Genomic DNA, 25818 nt, shown 5'->3' on the forward strand with positions numbered 1-25818 from the left:
TCTATATTGTAGAGGCATGGAATTGTTTGAAACCCCAATCACTGCTTTTTCCACCATACTGATTAATGTCCAAATAGCTCAAAACCAGTTACTAATGTTGAAGTTGAAATTAATAGGTGGGCTTAATAATACAAACAAGGAAATGCCAATTTATGAATGGAAATGCCAGTTTATACAAAAAAAATTCCTTCCAGTAGCACCTTAAAGACCAACTAAGTTAGTTCTTGGTATGAGCTTTCGTGTGCATGCACACTTCTTCAGATACACAGTTTATGAATGTGGATTCATAAATGACAGTATTCCCTGAAACTTGGAATAAAATACTCCTAAATTTGTTTTAGTTACATTTGTATCCCATCCTTCTGCCAGGAAGCTCAGAACAAGTTGTAGTTGGGTCAGGTAAATTTGGTGCAGGATATAGTTACTCTACTTGATTAAAATCACCTTATGAACTTTATAGCTAATCAGAGCTTTGTCCATATCCGTGGCTAATATTCTGGTCAATTTATGTCACTGCTGCTAAATGTGAGGGCTGCTGAATAGATTGAGCCGTTTGAGAAAGGAAAGAATTGAGTAGTAGTGGAAGAACAGGGAGTTATTGTGCTTTTAACCATTAACCTTTAAAGATTTAATGGTTTTTAATTAAGCTTTTAATCTAGTGACATTTTCAGCTAAAACTTATATGCTGTTAGGATTTTAGTATGGAGCAGGTTAAAACTCTTAAAGTAAGTACATTGAAAGTTCCTAAAATTTTAGCATCATCTTCAGAGCATGGGGTATGCAAGTAGATTCAATTAATTTATATGCTGATCAATATGTTTCTATCATGGTCATTTTGGCAGCATTATGCATTTATTTGGTTAACTTAATATGCATCACTAAAAAAGGTAAAATCACTGATCACTCTGCTTCAATGTGAACTGGTACACAGCGCTAAACCAGGGTTTATTAAACTATGGTTTATTAAACCCTTATTTGTTTCTTAGTAAACAAACCAGAGTTAAGCTTTCAAAAAGCACAAAGTGAAACAGTAGTTTGTTGGCTTATGAATCTTGGTTTGTTTTAATTATGGTTTTGCATAACATGAACATATAACCCTTCCTTAATAACCATGGTTTGTTTGGCCACCTGACACCCAGACACTCACCAAGGCTACAAAGGCACATGGTAAGAGCTGCTTGGAAATAATTCAAATTTAAGAGAAAGAAGCCATGGGTTTTTTTTCATTTGCTGGAAAACTTATTGGATAAACTTGTGGTTTGTTCATGAAACCTTGGTTTGTGTTGTGTGAACCAGGCCATTTCTGTTTAAAAAAGTTTACTCCTATTCTCCAGTGACTCTGTAGCCATGGCATTGGTGATATGACCTGAAACAACCGTGGCTCAGTGACAGAGCATCTGCTTTGCATGCAGAAGGACCTAGGTTCAATCTGCTGCATCACTAGGTATAGCTTGGAATGTCCCTAGTCTGAAACTATGGAGATCTGCTGGCAGTCAGCATAAACAAATCTGAACTCAGTGGATCAATAGCCTGATTCATATAAGACAGCTTCTAAGGATGAGGGGAAACCCCAGATTATCAAAATCTTTGAAGTTGTGTGGAACCTGACCTCAGTTTTTTTTTTGGGGGGGGAGGGTTGGCATAATTGGGCCACAATGAAGAATTAAAAGCAAGGGAAAATAAAATCCTGATCTATATGATCATTGTTGGAGGATTCCTGCTCCCATCCCTTCTCACTATGTGCTTTTAAACTATGTGCTTTTTAAGAGTTGTTTCCTCTAGGGTGTAGTGTATGCCTGTGAATTTCCTCCACAGAAGTACCAAGCATAGTATTGCCTCTCCAAGAGAATGTAATTACAAATAAATCAGCAAATTAACACTTTTCTCACAACCAATAATTATAAAACAATGAGGTAAAACTACGGCTCATCAAATCATATTTTATGTAATAGTCACAGACGTCTAGGTTATCAGTAAACCAGACACCCTCCAGTATCATCAGGACTTTTACATGGTATGGATTGGCTGCATATCATTATAGGTGCTTCAGATATTATAATATCTGGAAAGCTCTCTTTAGGGTTTGATTATGCTGAGTAGGACACAGACACCGAATGACAGCTACTTAGAATTCCAATTTGAAAAACAGAGTGTTGTGCAATCTAGAGTGTAGTGAATATATAAAGCTGTGAATGATAGAGTTGGAAAAGACCTTGAGAGTCATTTAGTCCAACCCCCTGCAATGCAGAAATCTAATCAAATCATTGCTGGGTATGAAATTAATTCTGTGGCTCTTCTGATACATTGGGTGATTTTTATTGAGTAAGGACATGGTACCACTCCAAGATTAAAATTCACCTGACCATTGGACTGCTTGGTATTGTTGCATGTGCTTTCTGTATGTGTGGCTGGCTCTGTACAGCTACCATTATGTGCTTTATTAAATTTATTGAATGCTGCTAGGAGTGGATAAGGGATGCGGGTGGCGCTGTGGGTTAAACCACAGAGCCTAGGACTTGCCGATCAGAAGGTTGGCGGTTCGAATCCCCGTGACGGGGTGAGCTCCTGTTGTTCGGTCCCTGCTCCTGCCCACCTAGCAGTTCGAAAGCACGTCAAAGTGCAAGTAGATAAATAGGTACCGCTCCGGCAGGAAGGTAAACGGCGTTTCTGTGCGCTGCCCTGGTTTGCCAGAAGCAGCTTAGTCATGCTGGCCACATGACCTGGAAGCTGTATGCCGGCTCCCTCGACCAATAAAGCGAGATGAGCGCGCAACCCCAGAGTCGGTCACGACTGGACCTAATGGTCAGGGGTCCCTTTACCTTTACTAGGAGTGGATAAAGTCAATTCTGCTTGTGACTGAATTGCAAGAGGCAACCACAAGTTCCAATGACTCAGTGAAAATTGCTCCATTATGTATCCCATGAGTTCTGTTCTTCAGACCTTTTGATAACTAGTAAGTGAAGACTTCTGAATATTTCTTCAATTCCTGTAGCTCTCTTATGGTGCTTGAAGCTTTGTTTATGCCTGTCTGTGTCTTTAAGGTAACATGGGGCATCCCACACATGCTTCCTTGACAGAGGGAAACTCCAGGCCAAAGGAATTTTATTGATATATCCAGCACCTGCAAATATCGTTACAGTGGTAACCATAAACCTACGTTTGGTGACCAGTGGAGAGAACATCTAAATATACTTTCTTATTGGATTAACATGTTGGAAAATAACTGTGAACAGTTCTGAGAGATTGATTATGCCTCTTTCCAAAAATACTATCAGGCTAGACTGAGATTCTGCAATAGTGTGGTGCCTACAAGGCTTGGCACAAATACCTGCACATCCTTCCCAGCAAGCCTCTGTAAAAACCCAGGCAAAATTACCTGGCAAAAGAACCTCACCGCAAGTGGAAAAAGAAACATGAGTGTCAAGCCATTGTGGCTACTAGAAAAAATGTTTGCCAGCAAACATTTGGGGATCTCTGGTAGGGGATTATTTGGGAATACATTTTAAGTTGATGTAGATTTAGGTAAATATATCAGTGTTAGCCTCAAGTGTTGAAGGCCCACATTCTCCGTATTCAGATAATTTCAAGAGTATATTGAATAATATAGCTATGTTTAAATGATTCAGATTAAATCTATGTACTATCAAAATTACCTGCGAAATCCATGCAATAAATGATAGCTTAGAGTTCCAATTAACTTTTAAGTCTCACAATCTAGCTGACTTAAATTGTGATCACCTCCCCTTCCCCCAATCGCATACTCTGCATTCCTTCTGAACAAATGTTCACTTGTTGCTATAGTGTCAAAGATCAACAGTTGGTAGGGGTATGTTTCATGAGCAAGTGTAGTTAAGCATTTAAACTCAACTCCTGTGGAACTTTTAATACATTTTTAACTTAAAATGTATTCTAGAATAGTATTATTAATGCAAGAAACTTTGTTAGCAGTGTTTTGACTCATTCCTATTTTCAGTTTTAAAATACAGTAAATTTTACACCATTCCCTTTACTTTTTTCAAAAGATGCATGAAAAAGCATTGAAAATTACTCTTATTCAAAATGCCATATTTTTAGCTTTCATAATTTGTCAGAATTTTTTAAAAAATCTGAAACTGGTACACTCTGAGGCTTTTTAACAAAATGTGGCCCTTGGGAGACTTCTGTAATTTAGTAAAACAATTTCCTTAGGAATATTACATTCCTGTATGTATACATATATTAAAGCCTGTATTAATTTTAAAATGGTGTTCGCCACCATTCATGCAAACAGATCCCAGGGACCTGTGTAGAACTTATCATCTAAGGTATGTTTTATGCAGTTTTTTGAGTGAATAATTAAGGGTGGTGAGTAATCTCTCTGAAATTTGATTGTATAGCTGTTAGCATTGTCTTCAAATATAGGAACATCCTATAGGAACAGCAGGCAGGGGTGGGACTGGCGTGCGTCCCAGGGGTGTGGCGCACATCCTGTGGGCATGGCGCCCAGCGCAGGTGGGCAAAAACAATGGCACCCCACCGAGATCGCACTGCTGGGGTGGTGCGCTCTCCCCGCACTCTTCTTCCTCTGCCAGCGTATAGGAACATCCACTTAGCTTGGGTAAACCCCCATTAAACTCAGTAAGAGGTACTTGAGTAGACTCACAGGATTTTGCTCTTAGGGAAGAAGGAGGGTGAAGCAAAATGCTTTCAGGAAGAACTTTTAAGTACATGCTTATCTTGCCCATTGAAACCGGTTTGATTTGGAAGTGCTTCATTTTACTTAGATTATACCTACGAGTTTTGAATACTGGAAATTGGGTAAAATCTTCTTTGACTCTCACTCATTTTTATTACTGTCTAACATTAATTCAAAGGACGTGTAATAACTTGGAACACTTCCATCTTGGTGCTCCTTCATTAAAACTATAAGTAGGTAGATCTAGTATGTGGTGTTACTGTGTACTCAACCTGACACTCACCATGCAGCTGTTTCCTCAAATTAGGAAACATTACTTGGATAAATATTTGCACTGGCATTTCATGTCAACAGTAAGCTGAGTAGGAGATAATTTACTATATATAATTTTTGTGGCATTACATGCCTTCAAAATAGGATAAGATACAACTCATCTAGAGCACCAGTGATGACTATTCCATGCCACTAGTTAACTGTCCCTGGGAAGACTTGCAGTGGTATGCAAAACTTAAATAGATGTCGTCAGTAAGAGACCAGCCATATGTAGATACTATAAAACGCTTCTTGAGTTTACAGAGTATCACAATATAAAACTGCATTTTGTTCAGGAAAATTAATTATACCAAATACAGCAGCTAATTTTTTTTTAGTAACCTGTAGTTGCACCTGTTTATGTTTCATATGAGAAATATTATCATATAATATTGTGTTAACTTTACACCAGCCTAGGTGTGTGATCCCGAAAGCGGTTTCTAAATAAATGAGTAAAGAATTAAATGGTGGTTTTCAGCCATATGCTGTACTATTACTGAAAGTCCACCTGAATGTTCTTCATTTAGACAGTTTCATCCAAGAGGTTCTTTACATTAGAACCTCCATTATGGATGTTATTTAGCTGTTAAATATTACAATGAATCTGGAAAACTCTTTGCAGATGGAAAGCTGTTATGAAGAGGATTCATTTTAAAAAATTAAGTGCTAAAGGAGGCACTTTCCTGTGGGTTTATCCCATGGTGCATCTGTAGAGCCTGTAGCCACCTGGTCAGGACCAATCAAGTGAGTCTTTCCCACAGAACTGGCATCCTGCCACAGCTTTGTTTTTAAATATTGCAGGAGTGCTGTGTGATAAGCCTAGAGAAAAACTTGTCTTGCAGTACTCCACAGTTTTTTTTTTAAACGGTGCTTTGTGAGTGTAAAGTTCGGGAAAGAACTGGACCTCATCTCTTGCCTTTCAATAAAATTTGATGGTTCTTTACATAGCATTTTGAGATGCCTCTCACCACTTGGTCTAACACTTAGCTTACTTAAAAGCATACTGTGTGTTATCTTGCTGCTGGAAAGATTGTTACAATTTGGGGGAACTGGTACACTATCAAACAGGAGCAGTGTTATGTTTTTGCAATTAAAATTGTAAAATAAAGACTCTTACAAGTTCTTGGGATTTAGTGGGATACACATTTTTTAAGACAGCCTTAAATTTGAGTCCTCAAAGTTGAGATACTTCAAGTTAGCATACAGCTATCAAGTTAGAATAGTGTTATTTTAGAATTTTGCTGCTTGAAGTCTCAAGAAGTTCTTCCCTACTTGTCCTTCCGCTGGCAGGTGAAGGATCATCTTATTTCTGAAGGCTTTTAGGAACTATCTATTTCCAAGGAAAGGGCTAGTGCTGTGATTTTATTATAGTTGCTATTATCTGTATTTTAGTAGATCTTTTTATATATATTGTTTAATTTTATTAGTGTTTAATTAGTTTTAAATGATTTTTAAAATTGTAGATTATAATTAATTAATTCCAGACAAGCTGCGATCTGGAGGCCACCTTTAAGCCATGTTTTCCCACTTGTGTGAAAGAAAGTTCAAAGTGGTTGTGCACAAATGTGTGAAGCTCTGGTTTATAAAGCCACAAAATGTACAGAGCAGGTCAAGAACACAGCATTGTTTTAACTGAAATGGGATTGTTAGCCAATTGTCAGCCAATCCAATCATGCTTTGTATATGAAAATAGTAATAGGTCAATTAGTTTGAAACTTCTTAATGAAACTTCAGATACCATAGTTATTATGCCTTTGGACCATTTGCTGCATATAAAAAGTCAGAAGTGTTGTTAAAAATAAAGCATTATGCATAGACCCTGAAAGTTTTTGCTGCAAAGTAGTAAATAGAAAAAGCCTTTTAGGCAGGTTAAGGCAACCCCCTCAGGTAGCAAATGTTGGCATATTCACAAGTGGAGTCAAATTTTCATTTATTTGGTTTGTTCTTATCAGCGTTATATTTTCTGCTGCAGGCAGCAAAATATCTTGGGCTACCTCTGTAGTAAGATACTACTTAAGGTTGACAAAGCAAAGTCCACCTCTTTATTAACACTCTAATCCCATAATCCTTGCTTTGTGTGGTCTTTGCTTAGGTAGACTGGAAGAGAATAGCCTTTTCGTTTATTCAGTTGCTTAGAAAATGGGAAAGTACAGGACAAATGACAGGTTAGAATGCTAAAAAAGTCAAATATTAAATTCAAACATTAATTTTGACACACACACACCTGTGTGTGTCTGTGTGTGTGTGTTGTGACTTGATTCTATTTCTACTTTACCTTGTATTTAACTTTTGAATACTATGTTGAGTTTGAAAGTAGATTTTTTTAAAAAACATTTTTTAAAAACAATTATAGCTCATTAACAATTTATGTAGTAATGTTGTTGGGCATATACATATGTTTTTGTTGAGGGTGTGTTACTCCAGATGGCTTCCCAATGTGGCACAAAGGGCTGTGTTTGGGAAGGAAAATCAACAACCTCCTCTCCAGCAAGAAGTAGTTTTTTCTGCTGGCATCTACTGTTCTTTAGATCCCATTCTCAATTTTTTAAAGGATTCAATCTAGCTGAAGACCCGAATTTCTGGAAATAAGTTCTGCGGGTGAAAAGTGAACATATGATTAGCTGTACCATTTTGAAAGCAATGGAGCTTTGTATTTACTTTAAAAAAGAGCACCACCTATCTAAATCTGGCACTGGGAGTCAGATTTTTGTGACTCTGAAGTTTAATGTTGGCCATGAGACCAACTAGTGTTTCTGGATTTTGGCAGCCTTTTGATAAAACAGGTTAATACTTGAAAACCTTAACCTATGCAGTAGAGCTTTTTTTTTTTTTTACTTGAAAGCAAGTAGCAGTTCAAAGTCTAAATAAGCTGTTCAAAAATAGTAAGAGTACAAGCCTGCCCACAGAGGACACCCTACATGCATGAATATACAGCAGTTGGGGCTACTGGGGTCAGTGGGAGGGAGATCTGTAAACTTCTGTGTCCCCATACAGCCCTTCTCTGCTTGCTGCATGGTCTGGTGGATCAATAACTTATATCAAGGTGAGAGAGAGAGGATTGGATGAAGATACTGAAGACATGCACAGACCTCTCATTCACCCTGATGGATTGCTGTGCTTCATGTGCTTCCTTAGGGAGAGAAAAACAGGACTCTGAAATCTTGGAAATGCTATATGTATAACTGACAGAATTGTTCTATAAGTTGTTGGCTAAAAATATATATATAAAATGGAACGGTGTTATACTATATGACAGTTGATGACTGACTACCGTTGTGTGGTGCCGATAATACTATAAAAATGTGAGTGAAGAACTGTGAGGAAATGCAAACTGCTTACAGTTTGAACGTAGATAGCTACTTAAATAAGCTTTGTTCCTTAATGGAGCTTCAAAATGGCTTTCTGTTTATTTTGCATTAGAATTTCTGAACACTCCACATCAGGTAAACAAAATTCCAGAAATCACTCCTTGGTAATAGCACTCATTTTTAAAAGCCTAATTTTAGAGAGAAGTTGCTAAATTGGATATTATATTGCTTAGCTTGCCTAAATGCATCTGGGTTGGATGAGACTGGAATATTAAGGCATATAAAATTCAAGAAGTTAAAGGAATGAGGCATAGAACATTTTGAAATTGATGAAAAGCAGCATTGTGGCAGTGCTTCCTCCCCAGTGGAGAGTTGCTCCGTAAATTTAAATGTGAATGTGGAAGAACTGGCTTGCTGGTGTTTGACAAGTTGCCTTACTGAAATACTGAATTGCTTGAGGAAAACTAAGAATAAGGCATTTTTCAAGGATAAACCATAGTTGACAGCACATATCTCTTGCTGTATCTTAAAAACCCTTAAATATTGGTGTTACATTTTGGTTGAAGTAATGGTCGCATGGTACTCAAGACTGAATTCCACAGTGTGAGAAAAGGAGACACCTGTTGATCCAGTGTACTCAAATCATTGAAATTTCCATATTCGGAAGATGCTTGCAACAATAAGTTCCTAAACTCGCAGCTACAAATCTGCAGCATAGAAGTGCTGTGGTGTTTATAAACCTGTTGGCCTGTAGCTGTCCCACATAAATATTGTAATGAGTTTTTCACTCAGTGAGAGAAGTAAACATGACAGTTCTGAACAGCTTCAGGTACATTTTAAGAGATGGAATGGCAGACCTTCCTAGGATCACATTTATGCCACCTTGGGTTCCATGTAGGAAGAAAGGTTTATTTCTAATTTATATGTAAGAAATAAATTGTATTGCATAAAAAAAATAAATTCCCAGAGATAATTGGTCAGTTACAGGTTGCTTTTTTATAAGGTCTTCTTTTGATATGTGAGTCAAGATAATATAATAGGATCTTATTTTGCAGTAATCAGTGTTACATGTTAATCATCTCTTCTATGCATTGACAACACATAACTTTGGTTCTCAAAGCATTGCACAGGCTACCCATACACTTCTGGGCCAGATTCAGAGTTCTTGCATTAATTTACAAGGCCCTAACAACTTGGGTCCAGGATACCTCAAGGACTGTCTAAACCAGGCTTCCTCAAACTCGGCCCTCCATATGTTTTGAGACTACAATTCCCATCATCCCTGACCCTAGTGGTCAGGGATCATGGAAGTTGCAGGCTGAAAACATCTGGAGGGCCAAGTTTGAGGAAACCTGGCCTAAACCCTTACATCCCTGCCCAATCACTAAGGTTGAAGAGCAGGCTGGTCCAACTTTTCATACCAAGTGGACTGTAAGTGTACTTTGACACTGTCTTGTGCTGCACACCAGGGGCGGAGAGGCCAAAATTTGACACCCTGCCCACATTCTGACTTTTCAAAGCCAGGAAAGTGAGGCACCGAGATTGGAAGGATAACTAGGCCTGACTTAACTTGACTTTGGAAAGGCAGCACAAGTGTTGCTGGGGCCTGGGGGAATGCCAGCCAAACTTCAAGGAAGCAACTATTAGTGGTCTCCCGGGGCTCAGAAACATTGTACTCATGAGAATCTCTGTGTTCAGCATTGTCGCCCAGTTTTGTGGAACTCCCTTCCGGTTGAGTTCAGTTGAATTTGCAGTCCCTACCAATGCTTTTAAAAAAATTTCAATAGGACTTTTGATTAAGGTCTAGATTTAATGTTTTAACTGTTTAAAAATCTTTTTTCCATAATTTATGTGCATCCCTTTTAAATGTTTGCAGTTAAGCAGTACATAAATTGTGTAAAGAAATAATTCATAAATGTTCAGAAGCAGCTTTTGAGCACCAGCTGTGTAGAAAAGGCAGTTACAATGCCTGTGAATATTTAGAGGCATCTATCTGGCTGCTGTAGACGCATATTGCTGGACTAAATGGTCCTTTTATCTGATCCATCAATGCATTGGTCTTTGAGTGGATATTTTCCCTCTTATTGCATTGCAGTTATCTGTACAGTGGGTTACATACACTTCAGGTTACAGATTCCGCTAACCCAGAAATATTACCTTGGGTTAAGAACTTTGTTTCAGGATGAGAACAGAAATTGTGCAGCGGCGGCACAGTGGGAGGCCCCATTAGCTAAAGTGGTACTTCAGGTTAAGAACAGTTTCAGGTTAAGAACGGACCTCCGGAACGAATTAAGTACTTAACCCGAGGTACCACTGTACTGCTGTTTTGCTGGTTTCGTTATTGATGGATTTTGTGGTTTTACTTTATGATTTTAATATAATTTGTACTTGTTATAATTGGGATAGTTTTGTAGTGTGCCTTTGGACCCTTTGCTGGACAAATAAACATTAAACATTTTCATGATCAGCAGACTTTCTTGCACTTAGGCTGAACTTCATTGGCTAATTATAATCTTGTACAGAACTCCCTTATGTCTACTAATAACTGGACAACTGAGTAACTCCAAGTTACCCAAACCTAAAACTGCTCAGGCTTCTAAATAAATTTTTGGTAGGTGTATACAGCTTTGTGTTTTGCCTTGTGAAATAAGCTCACTAGTGTGTTGGCTGCAAATAAAAAATTGAAAATGTCTATTAAAAGTTTGTTAACCTCATTTATACAAACAAATCTTCCACTTGTTAATGCAATTAAATGTGTTGGAAGTGATTCTCATTTCATATAATACTTGTCAGCTTCCTATCATTTTTTACACAATTGATTGTTAGATATATTTAATTCATGTGGAAAGGTAGGCTATTTCCAAAATGATCCACTCAATACTCAAGTAAAATATGTTCCAGTAACTGAAAGTTCAAGTAAATAAAAGGATTAGAGCTTCCAGAAGTTTTCTTCCTGACAATAGGGCACTTATTGTTTGAGACTTAGGATGTTTTGATCTGGTAATGTTATTACAAGGCAGCTTTTGACTTGGTGATAGTATGCTACAGCTAAAGGGAAGAGTGTATTTAGTACAGAAGACTTAAGTTTTCATTACTTTGGAAAGCCCTTGCCCCTCATGTCTTTTGTCATATGTGTCTGATATTGTCCATCTTTTGCCCTTGAGGGAATCATCCACACCTACCTTTCCTCTGCTCTTTCCAGGCATGGTCTGTTCTTTAAAAGTTCTGTTTCCAAATGCCCCCCTTTTTTTGCTCCGTGGCTTTCCCTGTGAAAACTCATTCTTTATAGCTCAATCAGAGCCTTTGCAAACCTGATCTTAGGGTCAATTTAAACATTTATCAGAATTGGGTGGTAAAACTTTTCCTGGATAGTTATTTTGCAGCTGAGGGCAACACATGTTTGAATGCCTTCCATATAAAGTACATACATCCACTCACCCATCCACACAAAACCTAGCGTTCTAAGGAAAGGTGTTCAACCGCAGCTATCTCTATTTTATGCTAACTTGCTTTGTGCAGGTAAAGGTAAAGGGACCCCTGACCATTAGGTTCAGTCAAGGCCGACTTTGGGGTTGCGGTGCTCATCTCGCTTTATTGGCCGAGGGAGCTGGCGTACAGCTTCTGGGCCATGTGGCCAGCATGACTAAGCCACTTCTGGTGAACCAGAGCAGCGCATGGAAACGCCGTTTACCTTCCTGCCGGAGCGGTACCTATTTATCTACTTGCACTTTTGACGTGCTTTTGAACTGCTAGGTTGGCAGGAGCAGGGACCGAGCAACGGGAGCTCACCCCATCACGGGGATTCGAACCGCCGAACCTCTGATCGGCAAGTCCTAGGCTCTGTGGTTAAACCCACAGTGCCACCCGTGTCCCATTTTGTGCAGGTAGGAGAACATTAAAATATGCAGCCTGAAGTAATAGAGTATTAAGAAAAGCAGTGTCTCCCAAGTTTTGATCCCAGCTGGTCCTGGGGTCTCTTAGCTACAGATGCCAGTTATATAACCTGGGATATTGCTTATACATGCAAAGCATTAACTGTATACTATAAGCTGCTAAGTTGTGGCTGTGCTACTGCAACCAAATAGGTGACTCTATAGAAGCTCCATTCACTATTAGTACTATAAGTTTCCAAATTATTGTCCAGATTTCATTGTTTCAGTGTTTGCAACAAAAAGGCAAATCTTTTGGTATTGTCAAGATTATTTTGTGTTATAACAGCAAAACTTCAAAGTGAGTCAGTACCTTCGAAGCAAGGCAGAATTACATCATAGAATTACAGCTATGTCCTCCTTTTGCAAAAGAGAGCAACAGATCCCTGACTGGTTTGAGCCCACCATTTAAAGGACATTGAGCCTGTTATTGCTGCAAAGCACTAGGCTCTTGTGAGCTGCAAGCATGTGTCATGCAAAAAGAGGCAAGGAGCGATGTCCAGCAGATTGCCAGACAATTTGCCAGCAACTGTTGGCCAAAGCCCCTGGATAGGACAGGATCCCAACAGACGTGCTGAAAGCCGGCTTCAGTTCCTTCCTCATGATACACCTCCACAGCCACCTCTTGCAGTGTTGAGAACAAGGATCCGTGCCACAAGACATGTGCGACTCCAGCATTGTGACCCTCTAAAAGAGCAAATGTTACTTCCATGACTATAACTACCATGGAATCTCCCTGTTGAGTACTGTGGGGAAAGCCTTTGCTTGTGTAGATCTCAACATATTACAGTCACTCATTAGCAGGGTCCTTTCCCAAGTCAATGTGTCTTTAGAGCTCAGAGGTCAACATGATTTTCTCATTGCATCAGCTACAGGAGAAATGCTAAGAGTAGAGATGTCCCTTGTATGTTGCCTTCATAGACCTGATGAAGGCTTTTGACCTCTTCAGCCACTAATCAGCAAGACATTCCCAGTATGTCTTGCTGATCCTGTCTCAGCGACATCTAGGCTGGCTTGGTCATGTCAACAGAATAAAATATGGTAGGATCCCCAGGGATGTGCTCTATAGGGAGCTAGCTTCAGGCACAAGGCCTGTTACAAAAATGTCTGCACATAAGACATGAAGGCACATGGCAACTTCAACCCTGCCATGTGGGAATCCCTTGCAGATGACTACAGTGCCTGGAGACAATCAGATTGTGTATCCACAGCAGTGACCAGAGGAGGAATGACCATTGGGAGGAGCATAGGAAGAATAAACACCATGGTGCATCTGCAGCAGCACAACTGGACACCTTCATCTGCCCCCGCTGCAAGAAAACATGTCTCTCCCATATCAGTCTCTGCAGCCACAGCAGACGCTGTAACTCTCAAATGGTTTTACTTCACCCTCAAAAGTGCACTCCTCTATTGTCTCTGAGACACAATGGTGAGAAGCGTGAAAGGGTTGCTGAAAGGAAATTTGCACATTTCATACACATTGCATTTTGCACACGTAATCGTGCAGGTACATACTTCAACTTAATATTCCTCATGGCTTTCACCTCATGTACACATGATGTGAGACTTCCAGTTTGAAACTTCTCAAAGTTATTTTGAAGCATTTTTTTCAAATAGAACATCTTGATGCCAGCAACTATTTGGGGGTTTTCAGTCACTTTTATTCCAAAATCTAGATACAGCTACTATTTATACATAACACATTAGTCAAAATAGTCAGCTATTCAGTTTGATATTGTGGTATTACAAAATAACTAAATGTTTTTAACTATAATGTGGATTTTTATACAGAAGGCCAGTTATAATAAAGCACCAATTTCCAGATCCAGGTAGACTTTCTAAAACAAATTCATTATTTATTGATGGTTTTCTGCATAGTGTAGCTTTTATGCATGTGAGACAGAAATATGTACGTACATCTTCAGATTTGTTTCCCCCCCCCTCCAGTGAAAATAAAAGAAACACTCTTTTCCTTGCTTAGGATTCCTTTCCATTTTAGTTCCATTAGTATTCAGTAATGTGCAGCTAATAGTTAGTGTTTTCATGACTCTCCATTAATCTAAAAGTATTTATAGCATTATTTGTATCATTTGTACAGGAAAAGAATGCAGGTGGCTTTCTGGTCAATTTTGTTGTGAGTGTATGTTCCCTAATTTTCTAGAGAACATTCAGTATAGTGTAGTGTGTTCTTTCCCTTGGGGAAATTGTGTGATGAGTTAAACTTGGATTTTTTCCAATAGTTGCAGATCTGTGTGTCAGACAGCAGCAACACAATTCATTGTTTGATCATTTTTGCTAAGTCTGCAATGTTCATTGGGGAGTTTCAAATGCAGAATCAACCTGGATTGTTTTATGTATTTTGTACTTTAAAGGATCTGCTAATTACTTTATTTGTCCCAGTGCTATTTTAGTTATTAGAAAAATTATATTTCCATGTTTTAATATTTTCAAGCATCTAGTTTCAGCGTGTTTGTTCTTCCTTTTAAATATTGATTTATAATGTCAAACTTTATCCCCCCCCCATGTCTAGGTTGGGGTCGGGGAGAGAAAATTGAGGTGCTGTGACTTGGACTATATTGAACATTTCAACTTTGTAATAACTAAATTAGAATTAAAATTTGAAGGTTTACATTAAAAATCTCAAACGTTCAGAGAGGATGTGCATTTATGGTAGAGATTTTCATCTATACCTATACCTATCTCTTCCTATACCTGGCTCCCTGTGATACAAGTTTGTCAATGTGCTCTTAAATTAGAAAATAGGTTGCAATGCAGCATGGCTGACTGATCAGGTGCAGAGAGTAAGAAAGGTTCTCTGAATCAGGACATACCATATTTTCCCGTGTATAACCCCTACCCCCGTGTATAAGACTTCCCCCTATCTCCGTCCCTCTGGGGGGACATTGCTCACCCCTGCCTGACCAACACTGCTAAATGAACACGGTGCAGAAGCCGCCAGTTGCCTGCCCAATTGCAGCTACAGCAACCAATCGACAGCAACACTTGCCGCAGCCACCAATCAGCCACCCTATCATCGCTGACAATCTCCTGCTCGTGGCACAAACCAATCCCCTGTCCCCACTCTGCACTATCCATGTATAAGACGAGTCCCAATTTTAAAAGGTATATTATCATTAAAAAACCCTCATCTTATACACAGAAAAGTATGGTAGATCTGAAAGTGACAGACATGGCTGTGAAGTAAGTGGCTTTGAGTTCAATTTCATCCACACATCCACCACTGGTTTAGAGGCGATAACTCTATAATCTTGTTTATGCATACTTGCTATTCCCACAATATGACAGGGAGAGAGATTTTGGGTTTACAGTTAAAAATCAATTCAATGTGAACCAATAGTTTTGGGCTGGGGATCAAAAACCCTATTTATTTTTAGGTTACATTAATGAGAACATGATTTCTGAAGTGTTATTGCACCCAAGCCTGGTAAGATCATATTGAGAGTAGAGCTCTTATGTAGGCACTAGAAATGAGAAAAGTCAGAGATGCAAAAGCAGTGGCCATTTGTTTTCAGGTCAGGGGACACATTGACCCATGGTCAACCCTGGGGGGTGTGTGTGTGTGTGTGTGTGTGTGTGTGCTGAAGTGCAAAATTAGGTGAGGCAAAAGTGTAAAAGTGGGTATGGTGAGAACTGCAGTTCTCAAGTCTACCTTCTCAGAGGCTTTTCCAGCAACGATTCTACATTATATTTGAATCATTTTTATTATTCATTATTAATTTGGTAAAAATATTTTTAAAGAACTAATTTACAGGGGGTCTTGGACTCACACCCTTTTGACATCATCCATGGGTGATAGATTGTTTGAGTCTCATAAACAGTGTCTAGCAAAAGAAGACCTGGCTTATACAACAGTGCTTTTCTCAACTGCATGTAATGTAATTGAAACTGACTTGGCAGGAAGTTGTGTTGAAGCTGACAAGCTTGATTATGGAACTTTATTTTGTGTTTGGATGGGCGGAATCTATTAACTGTGAGGCCATTATTGTAAGTTAATATTTGTTAGACAAAGGTATTCCAATTGGAAAGCAGGTAAATTGTGTGTTTAACAACAACTTGGGGCTTCTGTGTCTGAAACTGGAAAATAATTGCAGCATCTCAACAAGTTTTTTAAGATTATCAACTGACATTTGATTCTTGCTATCTGATGTGTAAAACCTTACTAAAATTTCATGATATTTTAACTGAAAAGGTCAAAGCCTTTCTAGTACACTACTTGTGTGGTAAAGCATTTATTGTTTTCTACATGATAATATTTCCATAAAGGAATTATTTATGGGAAATGTTTTATACAGTATCGTAATGTTTCAGCTTCAAACATTGGAAGGCTGAATTGTTGTTCTAGGACCTGAATATGTGGAAATTTATTCAGAGGTGGAATTTTCACCATCCTGTTCCTCCCTGGCTTACTCTAATAAAGTAGTTTTGTCTTTTTTGCTTGTGATTTTTCTGTTGAAGTTTCATTCAGGAAGGCCATCGTTTTGCCTTGCTAAATCTAGACTTGTGAATAAAAGAAAGGGTTATGGTGCCAAAGCAAATTGGAATGCAGGTAAAGTTTCAAAACTAGAATTTCTGTATTGCAGATATTTCCTCAAATTCCCATTTGTTTTAGCTATGCCCATAATTTGTTTCATTCAGGAAGATATTTTATCGTGCTGTGTTTAATTTTGTCTGGCTGAACAGGTTAAAGTTGTTGGTTGTAGTGCAGGTCTAGTTTTTTCCATACTAGTTATTACATATAAATTATTATTTACACTGTTCTTCAATGCATAGTATTATAAGCCAATAACAGTAAAACAGTCTGATTCTAAAACAGTAAGTTCCTCAATATGCATAATTATATTTCTTATCCCATGTCAAGACATGGCAGGAGTCGGTATGGTTGCACCTGCAGAGACCCATGGCCTAGGAGAAGCCCTACCACTGACCAAAGACAGTGGGACGATATCACAATTATTGATGAGTGAAATGGCAGGTGAAAGCAGAGCAAACAAATAATAATAGTAATAAAAATAATAAAAATATTTTATTATTATTAATAATAATACCCCACCCATCTGGCTGGGTTTTCCCAGCCACTGAATATTAAAAACAATACAGCATCAAACATTAAAAACTTCCCTAAACAGTTGTCTTTTAAAAGTAAAATAGTTGCTTATTGCAACTATTTTGCAATATACTATTGCAATAGTTGCTTATTATCCAGAGATTTATGCTTTGATACTAGTTCTAGGCCTCTTTTCAATGAGAAATGGAGGCAAAGCAACTATGGAATTATGAGTGGCTGAACTTTAGGAAAACTGGGAGTTGGGTCAAATGTCTACCCTCCATGGAGGTGACCTTGGGGAAAGAGGTTCTCCTGTTGGATATGGGGTACCCCCAAAACAGGTTTGCCAAGGGCATCCCTTCCAAACAACTCAATAGGCCAAACAATAGAGAAACACTATCTTACCTAAATTCAGTATGTCAATTTTTGCCTGCCCCCTCAGTTTGACCTGTGGCATCCTTTGAAAGCAGCCCGAAAGGCATTGCAATAGGTGTTTGAAGAACATAATAAGATTCTGCAGTATCAAACCAATGGCCCATTTAGTCCAATATCCTCTTCTCATAGTGGACAACCAGATGCCCATGGGAAGCTCAAAACCAGGACCTGAGTGTAACGGCATCCTCCCAACTTGCAATTTCTATAGGGGGCTGGTTTGAGGAAGTCTGCTTGACTGGGAATTCTCCCTTCCTCCAAACATTAGCAGGATACTCTTTAGGGCAAAAGGGTACTTGCAGGGGTTGGGTTGAAGTAGTTGTTCAAAGCAGGGCATAGCCAGGGTTCTTGCTCTGGTTTTAATCAGAACTGCAGAGAATTATTGAGCTTCTGATACTTGCATTTCCCTTTGAGGTGAGCAAAATGAGCTCAAGAAGCTCATTTTTGGGCCTTAGCCTGGTGGACCTTGCCAGTATCTGTTTACAAAAGCTTGTATCTGGATAGGCAGTTTTCACCATTATTGATTTTTTCCATTTAGCAGACACCGAGTAACTCTTGTTCGCTGTGTGATGTACAGAAACTTCTGAAAACAATTTAAAGTTAGGAAATCCATATAAAACAATTAAACATAATTCAGTAAAGCATTCAAGTTCTTTTTAACAATAACACTTTGCTGGTACTGCTTTTTAAGTCCCCTTTAGTAGGGCAACATGACTATCTGTGCCTTCCAAAATCCCTACTTCTACATATCTGCTGTACAAGAACCCTATTATTGAATATATCCCCTTGAATATATAAATATATATATATATATAGAGAGAGAGAGAGAGAGAGTGTGTTACACCTTTGATTTTAGTTTTTCAGTGTCTTTGTGTAGTGAGGAGTTGATCCATTGTTCTGGCTAACAGCTTAAGCAATTAATAAAATACTGCTACCTCTTTAAATGACCTCAAGCCTGATTGATGCAAAGTTTTATGCTGGAATAGTGCCAGACCCACAAGTACATGCTTCTGGTTCCATTGCTTTCACTGGAGGCCCAAGTGTCCTCAGTGGTGAGGACTGCTCATCACAAGCTTCAACTAGTACACCAGTGATGCCTGTTTCTGGATAGGATTAGCTTAGCCAACTAGAACTAATACATTAGTAACCTCAAGACTGCGCCAGTTTGTGTGGCTACCCTTAAGGCTGGTTTGGAAGTTGCAGCTGACCCAGAATGAAGTGGCTTGGTTGCTGAGTGAGGGGCCTTTCCCAGCATGTATAACACATGTGCTGAAAGAGCTGCACTGCTTGCTGGTTTGTTAGCAAGCTGGGTTAAAGGTTATTTTATGAACATGTAAGGCCCCAAATAGCTCAATATAAGATTACCTGAAAGAGCATCTCTCCCCGCTTCCGCCACCCTATAGACTCATTATATCACTACTGTGGCTGAAGGAGACCCTGTTGGTTGTGTTGCAACCTGCAGAGTTCCGTTTTGAGGCAACATGGATATGGGCCTTTATCTGTGGTTGCACCTGTGCTGTGGAATGAACTTCTCTCTGCAGTATGGCAGGCAGAAACAATGATCTATGTCCATTGCTTATTTTTCCTCTTCGCCCAATGCTTTCGCTCACCATTGATGCCAGTTTTTAATGACTATAGTACTGTAATGATGGTCTTCTATTTTTTTATGGATATGTTTTTTTTCTTTGTTGCATTCTTTTACTGTTGAATGCTGTTTTGGGATTCTTAAAAATGATAGAAATGTTTATTAAATAATACATCTGATATCTCCAATTACTCCTGCGCTGCCTTTCCAAAGAACTGTAGAATTGTACCCCAAATGATTCTTTACGCTCTGTTTGAAATGCAACACTTGTTCTTACACATTTCAAGCAGGAACTAGTTTATGAAGGCAAAATAGATCTGGTCCACATGACTAAACTTTCATGATATCAGAGGTAAAACATATTTACAGTGCTTCATGTAGATTTTTATAGTTAAATATTTTTTTCTTTCCTTTTCAGAAAAACAAGATTGTCTGCATCATGTTGTTCATGAACGTTTGGGCGAACTCCTGCGTGTGCTAAAGGCAATCATTAGCAAGCACCAATGTCTTAATTCAGTTGATATTCTAAGTGCTGCAGGAACAGTCATCGCAAAAGTGAAAGGTAAGGAAAAGGAGAAATTTTGCAACTTGATATAGTAAGTAAAGTTGCCTTGTGATGTAATACAGATGTTGCTGTTAGCACTGTTAGCTCCTGTATTTACTTCCAGAGACACTCAACCATATAATTTGCCAGAGGAGGGAAATCCCAAACCAATCCCTCAGACATGTGGGGGACTGCTAAATGAGGAACAGAGCTATTCCTCTCTTGCTAGCACACAGCAGGTGCATGCTAGACTGCAAACTTTGTAGGCTTACAAAGTTAAATTAACACTGTTTTAAACAGCTCTGTACTACAACAGAACTGCGGGACTTAGCTTGTTCATAGTGATTCTGGAGGGATCTTTGTTTAATATTTCAGCTTATCCAAGTCTTTACTCAGACCAATACACTCAAATTGCTCAGTGAGAAAAAGGTCATTTACTGCTATAAATTAAAAGTACCAGTCTATTTGTGTTGCATGTTTTCATTTAAGGCAGTGAGATTTATGTCTGTACAGGTAGCGACCATTGAAGACGCGTCCAGTTGGCGCGTGATTGCTAACACGTGGGTTATTTTGTACTCAGAAGAGGGCAGAATGGGGGCAGGGCAAGGTGTAATGGGCTGGGGAACACTCCGATGAAGCACACAGTAGCTGGGAACAGAATGCCTGTGCGGAATGGTCGCCACCTGTATTTGAAATATGTGATATGCTGGTAACTTGTATGTATATTGTTGTGTAGGATTGAAGCTAGATGTACAGGGTTTATCAGCTTATTTGGAGGAACAGTTGTTGCATAACTTTGGGTTCAAGACGGGAAAGAGAAACCACAAGTGTAACAACAACTATGTTGTGAAACTGTTGTGAAACTGTGAGACTACTATTATTAACAAATAGCAGTTCTCAGGAGCTTTACTGATCATCAGCCAGTTCTCGAGAGTGTCATTTAATAAGCATGTTCAACCTAGCCTCTGCAAGATACTCAGACTTGGTTTTCCCCTTTAGCTGATCCTGGAGAAATTGAGACAGCTCTTTCCTTTTCTTGGGTCTAGACCAGGGTTTCCCAAACTTCAATCTCCAGCTGTTGTTGGACTACAACTCTGATCAAGCCTAGTTAGCAGGGCCACTGGTCAGGGAAGATAGGAATTGTTGTCCAAAAACAGCTGGGGACCCAACCCAACCCTAGACTAAGGGTAGGGAACCTTACAGTTTCAAAGCCACATATCTAATGGCTAACCTTCAAGCTAGAGGCACATGCCAACAGTGGGTACGGTCAAAACAAAAATGGTAGAACCTATGTAGACAGGGCAGACTTGACAGAGTACATATGTCGTCATATGTGCATGGAGCACATAGAATCACAGTTGAAAAGGACCCCAAGGGTCATCCTGTCCAATCCCCTGCAATGCACATCCATGCACATGCATGCAGTATGTTGCTTCCCCTCCCATAGCAATTAGACTTCACTTTTTAAACACATTATTCAAATCCACTTGTCAGTGGGGGATTTTTTAAAAATGAAGATTGCAGCTGGGAAGGGTTCTGTTGTTGGGTTCTGTTGGCTTTTTTCAAGCCAAATTGCTTGGGAGCAAGGGAATACTATGGGCCATATGGGGAGCCTTCATGGGCTCCATCTTCCCCATGGGCTCTTAGCTCCTGGTCTAGAGGCTTACTATCATTGCAGCCAAAATAGCATGCCCCCTCAGAATATCCAGGGAGCTCCATCAGTATTGGGTCTCCATCATGCCATCAGAACTACGAAACAACACAGGATTCGTGTAGATCAGCAGTGGTCAGTCTGTGGTCCTTGGACCCACATACAGCACTGTGCCAAAATCATGTCATTGGAGGAAGCCCAAGAGGAGGAGAAAAATAGAAATGGAAGCTGAAATGGAGTGATAGAATGAGGATGGGGGAAGCTTTCTTCAAGTTCAGTTGAAGACCACTGGCAAGAGCAATCTTCCCTTCCTCCAGCTGTATCAGGTGGAGAGGAAGAAGGTGGAGAGAAGAGATGACACCATCTGCCACTGACTTAACATAAGTAGAACTTCCATACATTTTGAAGTCATGAAAGTACTATTTGGGGGGGGGGGATGGAAACAGGGGGAAATTTAAATATATGCAATAGGTAAAGGTAAAGGGACCCCTGACCATTAGGTCCAGTTGTGGGCGACTCTGGGGTTGTGGCGCTCATCTCGCTTTACTGACAGAGGGAGCCGGCGTACAGCTTCCGGGTCATGTGGCCAGCATGATTAAGCCACTGCTGGTGAACCAGAGCAGCGCATGGAAACACCATTTACCTTCCCGCCAGAGTGGTACCTATTTATCTACTTGCACTTTGACGTGCTTTTGAACTGCTAGGTTGGCAGGAGCAGGGACCGAGCAACAGGATTCGAACTGCCGAACTTCTGATTGGCAAGTCCTAGGCTCTGTGCTTGAACCCACAGTGCCACCTGCGTCCCTCAATATATGCAATAGTGACTTATTTTTTTTACAAGCAAAAACTTATTTTACTGCTTTAAAACATAAAATTTATAACTTAACATAAAATCATACTTTCTGGCATAGCAGTTTTATTGCTGCACCATCTAAATCACTCAGCCAAATAATTTACTCAGAAATAAGAGGTAAGTACACAAAGGATTGCAACCTCGATATTGTAAATGCCTGAGTTGCCAACATTGAACCCAGTGGGATTTCCTTTTGAGTAGACATGCATATAGGATTGTGATATTTTGTAGCAGGCTGTCCATGTCACAGATATTGGGAGAGAGGTGGAAAGATTGATCACAAGAGAGGGGCCAGCCAAAGGGACAGGAGATGTTAAAGGTCACCATAACAAAGCAAGCAGCAATTCAAAAGCAAAAAAGGTCCTGCATGCTCCTCTCGTGAACATAGTATCACCCCATAAATCATAGGCAGCCAATATGGTGCCCTTCGGATATTGTTAGATTGCAATTTTCATCAGCTCCATACAACAGAACCAATGATTGTAGGTGATAAAAGTTGCAATCCAACCATGTCTTTGAGGGCACCATGTGTTCTAGGTTCAGAAATGCATCTTGCATTTGAATATTTGAGACTCAAAGCATATGTCTATAACACAAAGAAATAAAGGTAAAGGTAAAGGTACCCCTGCCCGTACGGGCCAGTCTTGACAGACTCTGGGGTTGTGCGCCCGTCTCACTTAAGAGGCCAGGGGCCAGCGCTGTCCGAAGACACTTCCGGGTCACGTGGCCAGCGTGACATCGCTGCTCTGGCGAGCCAGAGCTGCACACGGAAACGCCGTTTACCTTCCCGCTGGTAAGCGGTCCCTATTTATCTACTTGCACCCGGAGGTGCTTTCGAACTGCTAGGTTGGCAGGCGCTGGGACCGAGCAGCGGGAGCGCACCCCGCCACAGGGATTCGAACCGCCGACCTTTCGATCGGCAAGTCCTAGGCGCTGAGGCTTTAACCCACAGCGCCACCTGCGTCCCCAACACAAAGAAATAATTGTTCTCTAATGCTTTGTACTGTTTTACATAAAAATAGTATTTTTGGGGTGAGTAAAAAGTGTCTTAAAGCATTTCACACATTCCAAAAGATAAATTATTTAATAACTTTTTTTTACTGTTCCTCCAGATTTTTGAGTGTGTCTGTCAGGCTTTCACATCTTATCTTTGGGCCCCTCAAAAGTTTCCTCATCTCTGCTTAAAAAATAGTCTTAATTCATTAGCCCTAGCACTGTGAATCTTATTTTCATCAGGGATGGAAATGCTTGTCATGATGCTACCACTGAAGCAGATCTCCTTTTTCAGGGTAGAGAGAGCCTTGCTGGCACTACCCAGTGACAATAATGGTTTTGAAACCACCTCACGCCATACTATCCACCACAGCCAAGAAAGCAGCTCCTACCACCGTTATAGCCTTGTTGCTGCAAGGTGCAATCCCTTTTGACCTCAAACCGTGACTACCTCATTGCTGTCTTCTGCACCATCTTCAGTACAGTCTACATCAATGCCAAGGCTACTATTGTGCCATATGTAGTCCTGCACAGAGAATTTAAAAATAACAGTTCATCTGTACAGTGACGTAACATGCCCTCCTTTCCTGCTGCAGATGTCATTTGACCAGCTCTCAAGCTTGTGTTTCGTTGTGTAGGTGCTGAGCAACAGAGTAAGATGGCAGGAGTTACATATCTTTAAGCCTTTATTATGAGGGTTGGGGGTGGACTTTCTGCCAAAACTTTTGCCTAGCTCTAGAAAGTTCAGATGTTACTCTATTTAGGAACAGAACAATAGAAGGGTCAGCTGGTACAGCACCTGATTTGCATGTAGAAAGGTCCATGTTCAATCCCTGATATCTCCAGGTAAGTCTGGAGACATCCCTTGTTTGAAACTACAGAGAGCTGTTGCCAGTCAGTGTGGACAGTACTGAGTTAGTTTTCCAGGACACATCCTCTTTTTCAGGATTAAAATTTCTGTTTGGGCAGATTTTTAAAATTTGGCAAAATGTCCAGGTTGTTTTTTTTTGGGGGGGGGTATTTTTGTTTATAGTAACCTGATTTTAAAAAATAAAAATAAAAACAATTTTAAAAGCCCCACATTTCATGCTCCCACTCTGCCGTTTTTCATGAATGGAATGGGGGCACTCTGCAGCGTGCCTGTGTCCTCTTCCCCGGGGCGATGAAGAGCGGCGGTTGTAGGCCAGTGTTATGGTCACATGGGTATATGTAGTTGTGGTGCCTGCTTCTCTAGTCCGGTGGGCTATTTAGAGTTAAAAACATTGCTACTAGCAGTATATCACAGCTTCTATAGCCTACATATAGTAGGGGTATTTAAAATGAGAGTTGTCTTAGAGATCCATAGTTAAAAGTAGAAGTCAGCAAATGTCTCCTCTTTTTTGCTCTTCAAAAAATGGCAACCCTAGTTAGGTTGACCAATGGTCTGATTCAGCAAAAGGCAGCATCCTTTGTTGTTTAGCTGACCAGATGAAGAGTCATAACAGTTGTTATTTATTAAAGTTTTATACCACCCTTCATCTGAGGATCATAGAGCTGTTTACAATACAGTATAAAAACACAAAGTTACACATAATCAACCAGTTCTGTTCATTTGTAGCAGATTTGTTGAAGGATACAGTCTACATTCTGGATCTATATTCCTAAAGGAGTTTTAAAATTAGTCACATTGAAGTCAGGGCCTGTCTTCAAGCATGCAAGGTAGACTTCTTTTGTGTTAGCTACGTGTGATAAAACTCCTATTGTTACTACTTAAATTATCCATATAAAATTTATCTTTTGTTGGGGCCCAGCATTAACACTTTTGAAATGCCATTTGCATTTATAAATTGTTCTCGTAAAATAATAAGCATAATGTAACTATAAAAAACTGATACATCTCCTGTAAGTGTGTTTGTACTTTCATTTGGTTACCTAAGTGAGTGTTGTGGTTACTGTGTTAAAACAGAGAGGCCTGGGAGAGTTACGATAGTGATTGTTAACTAAATTGCAATTCCCGAGAGCATTTATTTTGCAATACCATGAGGAGATAAATTTTTCAGGAGACTGGCATGAGATCCAAAGCTTAAAATCACAAGGCAAAACTTAGGTGAAAAGTCTTGTACGAGGCCTTGGAGACATGATATGAAGCTTGTGGTTTGTTCCAAAATTAGCAATTCCACTGCCCTGCCACACCCTTTCATTACTCTCCACTTGTATCTGTTTTTTCTTCGAACATCCTGTTACTTTTTAAAAAACAACAACCCCCAATCATATGTAATTAGGGGAAATGTAAAGACTTTTAACATCTTGGATTCCAAAATTTTGAAGCTTTTAAGAAACTTCAAACATGTCAGCTAAAGAAATGTGAATTTGCTTTACTAACAAACACTTGTTAAATAACAATTGCAAAGTGCAGTAATCTCAAGTTTCTGGTGTCTTTGCCCTGGAAAAAGGGCAACCTGGTAGTACTGTATTCTATAGCGCATACATTT

At 39.6% G+C, this 25818-nt stretch overlaps 1 protein-coding gene across 3 annotated transcripts in view; it reads left to right on the plus strand.

Annotated features, from left to right (window-relative positions):
- Nucleotides 1-25818, plus strand: part of ARHGAP29 (Rho GTPase activating protein 29) — a 100792-nt gene that overhangs the window by 48729 nt on the left and 26245 nt on the right. For all 3 annotated transcript variants that reach the window (XM_083743220.1, XM_083743219.1, XM_083743221.1), the window contains exon 3: nt 19725-19868. In XM_083743220.1, the coding sequence (XP_083599346.1) occupies nt 19725-19868 (144 nt within the window). The remainder of the gene's footprint in view (nt 1-19724; nt 19869-25818) is intronic.

This window comes from Podarcis gaigeae (assembly GCF_964106915.1).
Source record: "Podarcis gaigeae genome assembly, chromosome: 6".
Classification (NCBI taxonomy): Eukaryota; Metazoa; Chordata; class Lepidosauria; order Squamata; family Lacertidae; genus Podarcis; species Podarcis gaigeae.